The sequence below is a fragment of the Giraffa tippelskirchi genome, chromosome 2 (assembly GCF_054371585.1).
Source record: "Giraffa tippelskirchi isolate mGirTip1 chromosome 2, T2T-mGirTip1v1.2.pri, whole genome shotgun sequence".
Taxonomy (NCBI): domain Eukaryota; kingdom Metazoa; phylum Chordata; class Mammalia; order Artiodactyla; family Giraffidae; genus Giraffa; species Giraffa tippelskirchi.
This window is the reverse complement of record NC_137276.1, coordinates 51,136,420-51,149,351: the sequence shown is the minus strand read 5'-3', so window position 1 is coordinate 51,149,351 and position 12,932 is coordinate 51,136,420. Positions and strand designations below refer to the sequence as shown.

Genomic DNA, 12,932 nt, shown 5'->3' with positions numbered 1-12,932 from the left:
AGATATTTTGGGCTTTCTTGAAAGAGCATATTTTGGCTAACACCCCATGTGTCTCAACCCTTGGTGACAGATGGAGACCCGTCTGTGGGGAATGGAACTCATCATGTCCACATCCACAGAACACCAGGGTGCTTTGTCCTGGTAGGAGTAGTACAGTTGTCTCATAGAGAGAAGCAGTGCTCACCAGGTAAGAAACTCTCTGGCTGAACAGCAACAAATTCCAACTCCATTTGACTGTAATCCAAAACACAATATATATGTTTAATTTGGTACAAAAGGGGTTCTTAACTGTTTGTGTTTTTGGTGCTTTAGACATTGGGCTATGGGGCTGGGAGTGACAAGGGACTTCTGCAGAGCTTCTGGGCAGTGGGAGGGCTCAGCGGCAGGAATCTGGAGAATGACTGAGTGCATATGGGTTGGTGATGTTGCCAGTGAGAGCTACAGCTATTTAGGGGGAAACACTCCTGCTTGGGTTGAGGGCAGATCTTTGGGCCACAGAGCATTGGTGCGCAGTGAGGATTCATTAAGGCGAAGTTGGGGCGTCTTCCCTGTGTGAAGAAGAGGAGAGAGAGAGGGTCACTGAGAAGCCTTGGAATCAGAGCAGAAGGCTGCGGTTTCCTTGGCTCAAGGGGATCAGACTCAGTACCTGTCAGGATCCCCAGGGTGAGCTTTTGCTGATGCTATTCTTCTTCCTGGGTGTTGGCCTGAAGTCTGGATGCCTATTTCTAGACTCTGTTCAGGCCCTGGACGTATGCCCTTCCTTCCCCAGCGAGCCCTGTTGTTCTGACTCTGGACTCCCTTTGCTCTAGTGTTGAACTTGTCTGGTCACCTTTGCACTGGGATTGCCACTGATTGTCACAGCAGCCCAAGCACTGCCCAGGCTCTCTTGGTGAGTGTGTGTCGAAAGGACGAGTCCTCATCTCAACTCTCAACCTGGGCTCTGGACCGACAGGGCAAGGGCAGGCGATGGTGCCATTAGATGGGGGATGGGCTGTTGAGGCAGCACCACGTATAGGACTTCCGTTCTGGGCACCCTTTGGGGCAGCATAATCTGTATGCAGTACCAGCTGTCCCTGGCTTTTCTGTCATCTCCCACTAGTCCCCAGCTGAGAGTCCTGGATGTGACAAGGAGGGTGGCCTGAGCACACTGATTAGCTGACAGTGTCTCTGGGCATCTCTGGATTGGATTTGCCAATGGGACTCCAGGACCTCTGGACTCTGGACTGTTTGGACTCATCTGGACACTCCCTTATCCTCAACAAAAAAGTAACCTAGCATTCTTAATAATTGCATTATAAGTTCAGTGGTATTTTATTATTTTATCCCTGATTTTGAGATAAAAATGTTAGGATTAGAGTGTTCAAGAAAGTAGGTCAAGATCATAGACTTGGTAACAGGTTGAAGCCAGTACGTTCCTACAATCACTCCTGAAAATGGCAAAGGGATCTGTCCACATTCTTGCACAGTACCCCTCAATGCAGATTTCTGGGCCTTATATCATCAGATTCAAAATGCTTCCTTGTTTCAGAGAAATGACCAAAAGCATCTACACAGAAATACATGTGACTAGAAGTGTCCATTCATTCATTTTCCATTCATTCATTCACCACCAGAGGACTCAGTGTGTGTGTGGACCACATGCAGTCTGGATTTGGTGCTCCTGTGACACTCTGATCTGCTGGTGCTCATCTGACCCCTACACACCATAGGGTGACACTGGTAACCTCGGAATATCTTGACCATTGGATAGATGAGGACAGTACTCAATTTCCAGCCTTTTGATTCTCCAAGCCTAACAGCCCTAGGGCAAAAGTACTGGATATTTCCTCTGTTAGGATGGACTTTGAATTTTCACTTCACCATCTCCTTTTTATCAATTATTTCTTAGCCTGTGACATGTCACCGTGTCACAGATTCTGAACTGGCCAAGCAGGCACTCACTGATATATTCATGATTTTCAAGTCTCCAGAGAGCTATCAAGAGATACGTGGAGAATGGAGCTTCTGTGTAAGCAATGCTGGGACTGAGAGCTCTATTCTGATCCACAGCCAGGAGCCCAGCTGCACCCTGACACCTCTGTCACCAGAAAACGTCTCTGTTGGGTGTGAGCATGCCTCAGGTGTGTCCTCAACAGCGTCCAGAGGCTTTCAGGCCTGTCCAGAGCTTCTAAACACCCACCTGACCAGCCACCAACAGCCAGTGTTTGCCTGATTCAGTGTATATAATCAGTGCAACCCTAACTACAACCCTAGAAACAGAATATCCTCCAGACCCCTGGCCCAGTCTGTACAAACGGTCTGTGCATGAGAACACCCAAAAATGTGATGCCCAGGTGCTTCCCAGGTGAACCAGGAGCAGTATCTCTTTGAATCTGGAGGCCTGAGGAGGGCAGCTCTCTGGTGGTTTGAGGGTAACCATCATGAGGCCAAGAGTACTGAACTGAAAGATGGGCAGAGTAGTGAGAATGGCCAGGCTAAGAATTCAAGTCTAGCCATGCCTCTCCCAGCCTCTGTGACCTGGGTCAAGTCACTCAACCTCTCTATGGGTCAGTACCCCCTTGGTAAAGCTGGGGTAATAGTAGTATCTACCTGTACAGTTACTGGGAGGATTAAAGCAGTGAAAACACTCTTGGTCTAGCAACTGACCCACAGAAAAGATGCAACAAAATTATCCATCATTATTATTAATTTTGAAGGATGACAACTGGAACGATTTGGCTTCTCCCCATTGTCACAGACACTGACGCAAAGAGGGCATCTTTACAACCTGGTAAATGCAGTCAGTGTTGGCCAGACAACATTTGGGAGGGGATGTCACTATGTCCTCCACCACTCCTGGTACCTGAGCGACCAGCCCAGGAGGGTCTGACGGGTGGGGTGCAGCCAGCAGTCCCACAGGGGTGGGTAGGTAGTGGGGAGGGGCAGTGGATGGAAGGCCAATAGGCCTCTCAGCCCTTTTTACTTAGGATTAGAAGTTCTGGGCGTTGTTCTGGAGAACAACGGCTCTAATATCCTTGATGAGGATGCAGGGGAAATGCTTGGGTGCCATGTGAAGAATCATCTGGAGGCTCATGACCTCCAGGTCTCTACATCTTGGGTGTTCCTCTCAGCAGACGCTGGGACAGGATTCCCTGACGCACAGTCCCAGGGAACAATTTTCAAGGGCAAAACCAAGACCCCAGCCCACAGACAGCATCCCTGTGTCCTGCTTACCAAGTCTCTGGTTGGACACCACATCAATGGCACCAGGCTGCAGCGCTGAAGAAAGTTATAAAAAACATCCAGTTTTCCCTGAAAAGCAGATGTGGTTGTGAGGAAGCTACAGGCAGACGCTGCCTCCAGATGAGCAGCATCACCTCCATCTCCCACAAGTCCCCAGGGCTGTGTCCCCACACACTGGCTGAGGCAGCACTGCAGGCTTCACCTGGGGCAGGGGGCTGGAAAACCTTTTGTGTTTGTTGGGAGACAGACTCTGTGGGTCACAGACTGTATTGGATTTTGGAACAAATCAGTGCTTTTGGTGTAAGAGGAGATGTTGGGGCTGCTTTTGGGAAAAAAAAGAAAACAAACGTCAGAGGTTGGAGGAAGTATACAGTAGCCAAGGAGAGGTCTTCAAGGCGAAACATGGGGTGGGCATGGAGACCAAGCAGGAGATTGAAGGAAGGGGAAGAGGGTCTGCATTTGGGAACACAAAGGGAGAAGGCAGGGAAGAGACCCACTCCCTGCTCAGGGGCAAGGGTCCCGACACTGGGGAGAAAGAGAAAGATGAGGAAAACTAAGAACAGGCAAGAAAGTGGACCTGGTGTGGAGAGGATGCGGAGCCAGTCCTCTGAATGGGAATAAGTCCCTGGCTGGTGGCTTCCTCCCTCCTGGAAGGTGAGCTGTGGCTTTCCTGGGCCCCTACAGTGACTGTCAGGGGAGACATGGGGCTGGCCTTCCAGCTGCCATTTGAAGCTCCCAGAAGGAAGCAATGGATCCCACAGGGAGAGAGGCAGGACCAGGAGGAGGAGGGCAAAACTGAACCCAGAGATCGTGGTTCTTTCTTCCTCACACCTGCCACCTTGGGCCCTCCCTGTCATCTCTCAGCCTCTGCCAGTGGGGATCTCAGTCACCCAGGGGAAGGAAGTGTCCTCAGGTTCTCTCCTTCTTCCTGTCACCCCATCTCAGGTGCTACAAGAATATGCAGTGAGCTCTTTGCCTCTCTCACTGAGCAGACAGGAGCGGTGGGCACTTCCCACAGCTATTTTAATGGGTATTTTAATGGTGGTAGGATCTTGGCTCAAAAGTTTCTTTTTCTTTTGCTTTTTTTTCCTGACTTGTATGTGGCTCTTTGTCATTGTTTCTTTTCACTTATCCGATCACTCTCTGGTGAAATTCAGGACGTTGTCAGAGCTGATGACAATCTCTGTGAGAACTAGGAATTGACCAGCTATGAGTCAGCCACCACCATCCAGAATCCTGGTCCTGTTCAAGGGGAAGACCCCGGTGCTGGGGCAGCTGGCGGCAGTGAGTGCCTGAACATTCAACTCTTTGTCTCACCCTGAGCCACTAGGGTGGGAAGAGCTTCTGGATTTGCTCTGTCACCAAGTGGTGGGAGACCAGAGCCCATAAAGCTCATCTCCATCCAACCCAGATATTTTAGACCCAAGTCCATGTGGATTGATCTGGCCCCCCTGCTCCTCCAAACCTCTAGCCTTGAGGGGGATCATTCTTCCCTTCCTATGGGCATTTCTCACCTCCATCTGACTTATTGTGTTTTCTTGGCACTCACAGCAGGAGACAATCACTGTGGTCTGTACAGGGCATGGCTGTGGGAAAGAGAAAATAACTGTCAGCTTTCTCATCTGACAGCTCCTGGATGCAGACACATGACATCTGTTGCTCTGGCACCTGTCAGGTACCACTGCTGCTGCTGCTGCTGCTGCTAAGTCACTTCAGTCATGTCCGACTCTGTGTGACCCCATAGATGGCAGCCCACCAGGCTTCCCCGTCCCTAGGATTTTCCAGGCAAGTGTACTGGAGTGGGTTGCCATTGCCTTCTCTGGTCAAGTACTGGCCACTCAGCAAATGTTTGTTGGAGAATCAAGGAGCAATGATCAGCACCTGGCACAGTAAGACAGTGGTCTCCATGTAAAAACACACCAAGCCCATTTATTTTATGAAGATGGCTCTTCTCCAAAGATCAGCAAACTATCCTGTTCCCTTGTTCCCAGAGGCCGCCCTTATAGGAGAAGCTGGGTGAGGCTGTGCCATGTGATGGAGGCTGTCCAGGGTGTAGCGTTAGCAGGTGACAGGGCTACATTCACCCACCTCTGGCAGATCCAGCCTCCCCAGGCCCCACACTGCAGCCAGTGTTGATGCCAGCCCTGGCAGAGACCTCGTTTGCCAGTAGATCTCAGACCCAGGTTTCCCTGACTTGGGACATGAGCCCCTTGCTCTAACTGCTTCTTATGGGCCCTGGTTTGAGTCCTCACCCTGAGTCTGGCACAGCATCCTCTCCTGACCCTTTGTCCCTGTGCTCATCTGGGCTCACGTCTCAATGTTTGGTAAGATTCCCTCCCCTCTCCTAAGGCCCCCGTCCCCAAAAGCCAACCCCACCAAGACACTCACCCTGAAATGAGCCAGGGATGAAGAACAAGGAAACAAAGCCCAACATACATCAGAGCCCAGGGAAGGGGACCAAGTCCCTGAAACCTGAGGATCCTTTTCCAAAACTTACCTGAGTCCTAGAAAGGACCATCTTACAAACAGTCCTTTGGAAATTTCAAAAAGCCCATTGATATCAGGAGAGAATATAGCTGTTCCTGAGACAGGCTACCCCACATTGTTGAATTCAGTGCTAAAGGCCCTGGATCAAGCTGTGTTGGGGGTTGGGGAACAGTGTTGTCTGGGTGACATTTATGAGTCTCACATCCTCTCTAGGGTCCTTCCCTTTCTTCTGTCACCCTCTTCTTTCTGCCATTTCTCTCTGCCCAGGTAGGTGGGAATTAGAGGATTGCAAGAGGACATTTCACCATAGGCAGCAGGGGCCTCTCTGCACAGAGCAGTGTGTGAAGCTGGCATGCTGACAACATTTGAACCAAACACATCACTTACCTTTTCTGGTCTTTGGGCTGATGGTGGCTCCTTGATGACCTAAGATGTTAAAGAGACATCTTTAGTGTGGACCGGGCATGAAGGACTGTCGCTCAGCTATGCAGACAGGAAGGCATCCTCTTTTGCAGCAGTAAGGGGTCAAAACATGGGTTTGGGGGTTACAGCCTATGTTGCCTGAGTGACTTGGCCAACAAGTTCCACCTTCCTGCGCCTCAGACTCCTTCATTTTCAATGGGAATTCATACCTCTGTGTAGACTCAAGGAGGAGGTGGGCAGTCTAAAACCCCTTGTCCCTGGTAGAGACCCCAATGGGAAGTTTTCATCAGCAGCCCTGACATCATATGAAGACAAAAAGACACTCCCCACATTCTTCCCCATCCCTCATCCTCCTGAGCCCGCCCCCAGCTTAACAGCCCTCAGGGATGATGGTCCACTTCCATCTCACCAAGCTTTCTCTCCTTACTTCTTGCTCTTTGCAGAAACCTAATCTCCTGGTTTCTATGCTGATTTGCTTGTCCTTTCTCAGCTCTGCTTTTTCCTCTTCTTCACTCAGCTCTGCCCTGTGTTCTTGCAAACCCAGCTGGCCACCCCCTCTGTCTCCCCTCCTTCCCCAGAGCCAGTCTCTATTCTTTTCATTACCAGGGCATCTGCCATACCCTCTGAAGGTGACATTGACCCTCAATGTCCTTCCCCCCACCCAGGTACTAATGTCAGATGTGACACCAGACAGTGAGGTCCTGTGGGCAAGGGTGGTGGGTGCTTCATTTCTGCCCCTCTATGCCCAGCACAGGGCCCTGCACATCCTGGTGACTTAGTGAAGACTGATCAAAGAGTGACAGAAAGCACCAGAGATGGGCAGGGATCCATTCTGTTTTCAAAGGCACAGCCACTCCTGCAGACTCCTCTCCTTCCCCCAACAGCAAAAACTTCAGGGGCTTTGGTACACCTGAGTCCTTCAGAATCTTGACTGCTGTAGGATAGCCTTGGTCTCAGAGGGTCCAATGTCCCTTCTCCCCAGGGCTGGGACAGCCCACAGATCCCTTCCCTTTGAATGTGAAAGCATGAGGCAGGCAGCCCCCTAGATGCCCAGGCTGTGTCTATGTCCAGATATGGAAAGACAGAGTCTGCGCCTTGTTTGCTGGTGTGAGGGCCTCAGAGTTGATGGGAACCTGCCAAAGAGCAGCATCATGGGGCAGACATGTGCCTGGTTTCTCAAGGGGTTGGGGAGGGCTGGACAGGGGCTGTTCGGGTAGGGGTCACTCACCTTCTTGTAGCAGCAGATACAGATAAACACCAACGGGATCACAATCAGTGAGGGGATGAATGTAGCATACAAGACAGGATTACTGGGAACCGGTCTCTGGGGAACTGTAGTCACAGAGGTTGTTGTCTTTGTGAAAGTGGTAGGGATTGTCGTCGCTGTCATTGTTGTGGCTGTTGTGGTCGTTGTTGTGGCCAATGTTGTCATTGTGGTTGTTGTCATCATCGTTGTTGTTGTCGTTGTCCTGCTTGTCCTGACAGTGGTAGGCATTGTTGTCCTTGTCGTTGTTTTCCTTGTTGTTGTCGTTGTCATTGTTGTTGTCCTGACTGTGGTAGGCATTGTGGTCTTCCGTGTTGTTGTTGTTGTTGTCCTTGTTGTTGTTGTTGTCCTGACTGTGGTAGGCGTTGTGGTCTTCCGTGTTGTTGTTGTCCTTGTTGTTGTTGTTGTCCTGACTGTGGTAGGCATTGTGGTCTTCCGAGTTGTTGTTGTTGTTGTCCTTGTTGTTGTTGTTGTCCTGACTGTGGTAGGCGTTGTGGTCTTCCGTGTTGTTGTTGTTGTTGTCCTTGTTGTTGTTGTTGTCCTGACTGTGGTAGGCGTTGTGGTCTTCCGAGTTGTTGTTGTTGTCGTCCTTGTTGTTGTTGTTGTCCTGACTGTGGTAGGCGTTGTGGTCTTCCGTGTTGTTGTTGTTGTCGTCCTTGTTGTTGTTGTTGTCCTGACTGTGGTAGGCGTTGTGGTCTTCCGTGTTGTTGTTGTTGTCGTCCTTGTTGTTGTTGTTGTCCTGACTGTGGTAGGCGTTGTGGTCTTCCGTGTTGTTGTTGTTGTTGTCCTTGTTGTTGTTGTTGTCCTGACTGTGGTAGGCGTTGTGGTCTTCCGTGTTGTTGTTGTTGTCGTCCTTGTTGTTGTTGTTGTCGTCCTGACTGTGGTAGGCGTTGTGGTCTTCCGTGTTGTTGTTGTTGTCGTCCTTGTTGTTGTTGTTGTCCTGACTGTGGTAGGCGTTGTGGTCTTCCGTGTTGTTGTTGTTGTTGTCCTTGTTGTCGTTGTTGTCCTGACTGTGGTAGGCGTTGTGGTCTTCCGTGTTGTTGTTGTCCTTGTTGTTGTTGTCCTGACTGTGGTAGGCGTTGTGGTCTTCCGTGTTGTTGTTGTTGTCCTTGTTGTTGTCGTCGTCCTGACTGTGGTAGGCGTTGTGGTCCTCCGTGTTGTTGTTGTTGTTGTTGTCCAGACTGGGATAGGCCTTATGGGCCTCCATGTTGTTGTTGTTCTGACTGTGATAGGCCTTATAGGCCTCCATGTTGTTGTTGTTGTTGTTGTTGTTGTTGTTGTCCAGACTGGGATAGGCCTTATGGGCCTCCATGTTGTTGTTGTCCTGACTGTGATAGGCCTTATGGGCCTCCATGGTGTTGTTGTCCAGACCGTGATAGGCCTTATGGGCCTCCATGGTGTTGTTGTCCAGACCGTGATAGGCCTTATGGGCCTCCATGGTGTTGTTGTCCAGACCGTGATAGGCCTTATGGGCCTCCATGGTGTTGTTGTCCAGACCGTGATAGGCCTTATGGGCCTCCATGGTGTTGTTGTCCAGACCGTGATAGGCCTTATGGGCCTCCATGGTGTTGTTGTCCAGACCGTGATAGGCCTTATGGGCCTCCATGGTGTTGTTGTCCAGACCGTGATAGGCCTTATGGGCTTCCATGTTGTTGTTGTTGTTGTTGTCCAGACTGGGATAGGCCTTATGGGCCTCCATGGTGTTGTTGTCCAGACCGTGATAGGCCTTATGGGCCTCCATGGTGTTGTTGTCCAGACCGTGATAGGCCTTATGGGCTTCCATGTTGTTGTTGTTGTTGTTGTCCAGACTGGGATAGGCCTTATGGGCCTCCATGGTGTTGTTGTTCTTGTTGTCCAGACTGGGATAGGCCTTATGGGCTTCCATGTTGTTGTTGTCCTGACTGTGGTAGGCGTTGTGGTCCTCCGTGTTGTTGTTGTCGTTGTCGTCCTGACTGTGGTAGGCCTTGTGGTCCTCCGTGTTGTTGTTGTTGTTGTCGTCCTGACTGTGGTAGGCGTTGTGGTACTCCGTGTTGTTGTTGTTGTTGTCGTCCTGACTGTAGTAGGCCTTGTGGTCCTCCGTGTTGTGGTTGTTGTTGTTGTTTTTCTTGTTGTTGTTGTTGTCCTAACTGTGGTAGGCCTTGTGGTTGTCCATGTTGTCCTTGTTGTTGTTGTTGTCCTGACTGTGGTAGGCGTTGTGGTCTTCCGTGTTGTTGTTGTTGTTGTTGTCCTGACTGTGGTAGGCGTTGTGGTCTTCCGTGTTGTGGTTGTTGTTGTTGTCCTGACTGTGGTAGGCGTTGTGGTCTTCCGTGTTGTTGTTGTTGTTGTTGTCCTGACTGTGGTAGGCGTTGTGGTCTTCCGCGTTGTTGTTGTTGTTGTTGTCCTGACTGTGGTAGGCGTTGTGGTCTTCCGTGTTGTTGTCGTCCTGACTGTGGTAGGCGTTGTGGTCTTCCGTGTTGTTGTTGTTGTTGTCGTCGTCCTGACTGTGGTAGGCGTTGTGGTCTTCCGTGTTGTTGTTGTTGTCGTCGTCCTGACTGTGGTAGGAGTTGTGGTCTTCCGTGTTGTTGTTGTTGTTGTTGTCGTCGTCGTCCTGACTGTGGTAGGAGTTGTGGTCTTCCGTGTTGTTGTTGTTGTTGTTGTTGTTGTCGTCGTCGTCCTGACTGTGGTAGGAGTTGTGGTCTTCCGTGTTGTTGTCGTTGTTGTTGTCGTCCTGGCTGTGGTAGGCATTGTGGTGGTCTTCTGTGTTGTCCTTCTGGTTGTTGGTGTTGTTGTCATGACTGTGGTAGGCATTGTAGTTGTAGTTGTCCGCATCGTTGTGACAGTGGTAGGCTTTGTGGTTGTCGTGGTAGTTGTTGGGACAGTTGTTGTAGTCTCTGGAGGCTCATACTGTAGAGAGCACACATGCCAAAGACCAGGGGTTGACTTGGGTGACTTATTCCTGTGTACCCAATATGCACTTCCCACACTAGACTTCACAAGTCTCCTTCTCCTGAGGTTGCTTCATCTACAGGGACCAGAGTGGGGCTAGGAGATCATGGCTGGTACCCAGAGAACCACTGTGCAGCCCTTGACTAAATACCCTACCACTGGCCTGCTCAGAGGCTCTCCCCAGAGCCCTGTCAAGGGAGCCCAGTCCTCCAAGGAGTGACAGTCCAGCCCTCACTACCTGCTTTGGTTGAGAGCACTAGAATTTTGTGAGGACCACAAAAAACTACAATACACAGATGAGTAAGAGGGAGGCTGCAGGGCCCCTGAGAGTGGGGGTGCAAGAGCAGAGATAGGACACCCAACTCACCTTGCCATAGCCTCTCTCCCCCATTTCCTAGTTTTGCAACCTCAGGCAAAGCTACTCCCTGTCTTAGAGCCTCAGTCTCACATCTATGGTGAGGAAATATGTGAGTACTTGAGCATGTTAGACAGAGGTTATAGTCCAGTATATGTCAGGTCCACATGGGAACTTAAGGAATGATCTCTGTACTCTTGTTGTTCTTAACTAAGGGTACATGTGCTGCATACATGGGCCTGCACTGCCCAGCTCTTCCCTACATCAATGACTCTGCTGGAGAGAAGCAGAAGGGAAGGGGGCAGAGAGAGCCTGTGCCCAGGAAACAGGGAGGCTGAAAGGAGAGGCCCAGTCAGGCTGAGGGTGACCCTGTGCTGGGCCCAGAGCCACAGGCAGCTTCAGAGTTCTCTTCTCAATGCGCCTATGGACAAACAGCTGTCAGGTGGAAAGAATCTGGTGGGAAAAGTGGAGGTTCAGTCTCAGATAGACAGGAGGATATGCAGGATGCAGCGGAGACAGACAAATGAGGACTGTCACACCACAAGAACCCACACTAGCTGGGACTGGACACAGGGGCAGTGGCATTAGGCACAGGCATCCCTCCTCCCAGAGAAACCTCACTCCAGGCTGACAGGCTCTGTCGCCCAAGTCGGGCTGCCCAAGGTTAAGAGGCCTTGATGTTGTAGAGCTGGGAAAAGAAGACCCCTGGGAGCAGCACTTTGTTTCCAGTTTCCTCTTCCTGAGCTGAGTCCTGCCCTCCCCACAGTCCTGCAAGCTCCCCAGGAACAGAGGGCAGAGGTCAGAGCCGGTTAGCAGAGAGGGACAATGGAGGAGCATGAGAAAGAAGGAAAGGCAGAAGGGAGACTGATGACCTCTGCAAAGTGACCACCAGTGTTCACCAAACAGTCTTGGGAGGTCGGGGCTATGATGGTCATGAGTGGGTTCAGAGCCCTGTCTGCTGCTGCACCAATGCAGTGAAGACACACCCTGAGTGGACATGGCCACAGCTCTCCCACCCTCCAGATCCTTGTGCCTTGCACCTTGATTTGAGCGGAGGGGTCTCAGAGTACCTGGACTCTTTTCCTAGTACACAGCATCCCACCCTCTCCAACTCACCTCATCTGGAATCCAGGTTGGAGCCTTGAGTTCCCCACCAAAAGCTCTGAGTTAGGGGAGGTGGCATGGTGGGTTCAGGGCATGCAGAGTCTCAGCACTGTTTCTGGAGTCTGCTTAGAGCTGGAATTGGTCCCTTTGAAGGGCCTTCAATGACATGGTTCACAGAGAGAGTAGTGTATCTGCAAGGCCTGGACAGATGCCTACAACCTACGTGCCCTTATAGAAGAGTTTACAGTGAATTTTGCCAAACTGGTGAAGGGATAAGGGCACCTATCTGGCAGTGAGGTGCTGCCAGAGATGCTTGTCTCATTAGCTACTTGCTTGGCCTTTCTTGAGGAATTTGCTCCCCTCACCTCCTCTTCCCAGGATGCGCCTGGATCTTCCACTTCTTCTTCCCAAGCTGCAGTCCACTGAGGATCCCGCAGTCCCACCCTGTCATTCACACAATCCTTGCTGACAATTTTCAAGTCTTCGCCTACAAAGCTGACACCATTGTTCAGGCTGTAATCAATGAAAACCTCCCTAAAGCACAGAAAGGCAGAGGGTAACCACCAGATCAAAGAGACAGTTTTTTGGCTCAGTCCATAGCCCACAGTTCTTCTCATGGTAAGGACTTTGAACATCAGCCAATCAGGGTTACTGGAGAGCAATCTGTAGGGTTAAGGGGAGTTTATCCCCCAGCACTATGAGATTGGCCTCTGAAATGAAGGTTATCAGACAATGAGCAGTTCTGAATGGGGTCAGATGTACTCCTGACCATGAACTAAGTGACCAGGAATGGCTGTACTGTGTCACCATCCTGACTCCTCTGTATGTACAGAGTATGTTGGAGTCCCTTGGAAAAGCTTCCTGAAACAAAGTTACCATCCCTAGTTGCACATCTTCTTACAGATCCTGCCCTCAGCAGAGCCTGAGTGGGTTTCTGAGCCCCTTGAGGGACCAGCAACCAGGCCAGCTGCAGAGGGTGCCCTGAACTCTCCTGAGAAAGACATGTGTTGCCCAGCAGAGGTGACTTCCTACATTCTTGGCCCAAATGGACTCCCAACCCTAAATACTTACCGTCCAGCCTTGTCAAATATATGTCCTGGGCAAATTAACTTTCCTTGATTCATAAAGATGGGCTTTTTATCTAAAAGAAAA

At 50.6% G+C, this 12,932-nt stretch overlaps 1 protein-coding gene across 1 annotated transcript; it reads right to left on the bottom strand.

Moving 5' to 3' along the window:
- Nucleotides 1–229: 229 nt before the first annotated feature.
- On the bottom strand, nt 230–12,314 carry LOC145539697 (uncharacterized). The gene is made up of 6 exons (XM_081573691.1): nt 12,146–12,314; nt 7,361–10,279; nt 6,097–6,135; nt 4,737–4,808; nt 3,214–3,291; nt 230–548 (listed from the first exon to the last, which is right to left on the bottom strand). Exon 2 carries the CDS (start codon nt 9,279–9,281, stop codon nt 7,440–7,442), a length of 1,842 nt encoding a protein of 613 aa, XP_081429817.1. The 5' UTR covers nt 9,282–10,279; nt 12,146–12,314; the 3' UTR covers nt 230–548; nt 3,214–3,291; nt 4,737–4,808; nt 6,097–6,135; nt 7,361–7,439.
- Between the last annotated feature and the right edge of the window lie 618 nt (nt 12,315–12,932).

What these genes read in the sequence shown, in the direction of transcription:
- LOC145539697 (XM_081573691.1), bottom strand. Translation starts at nt 9,281, where the DNA reads ATGGAAGCCCATAAGGCCTATCCCAGTCTGGACAACAAGAACAACAAC.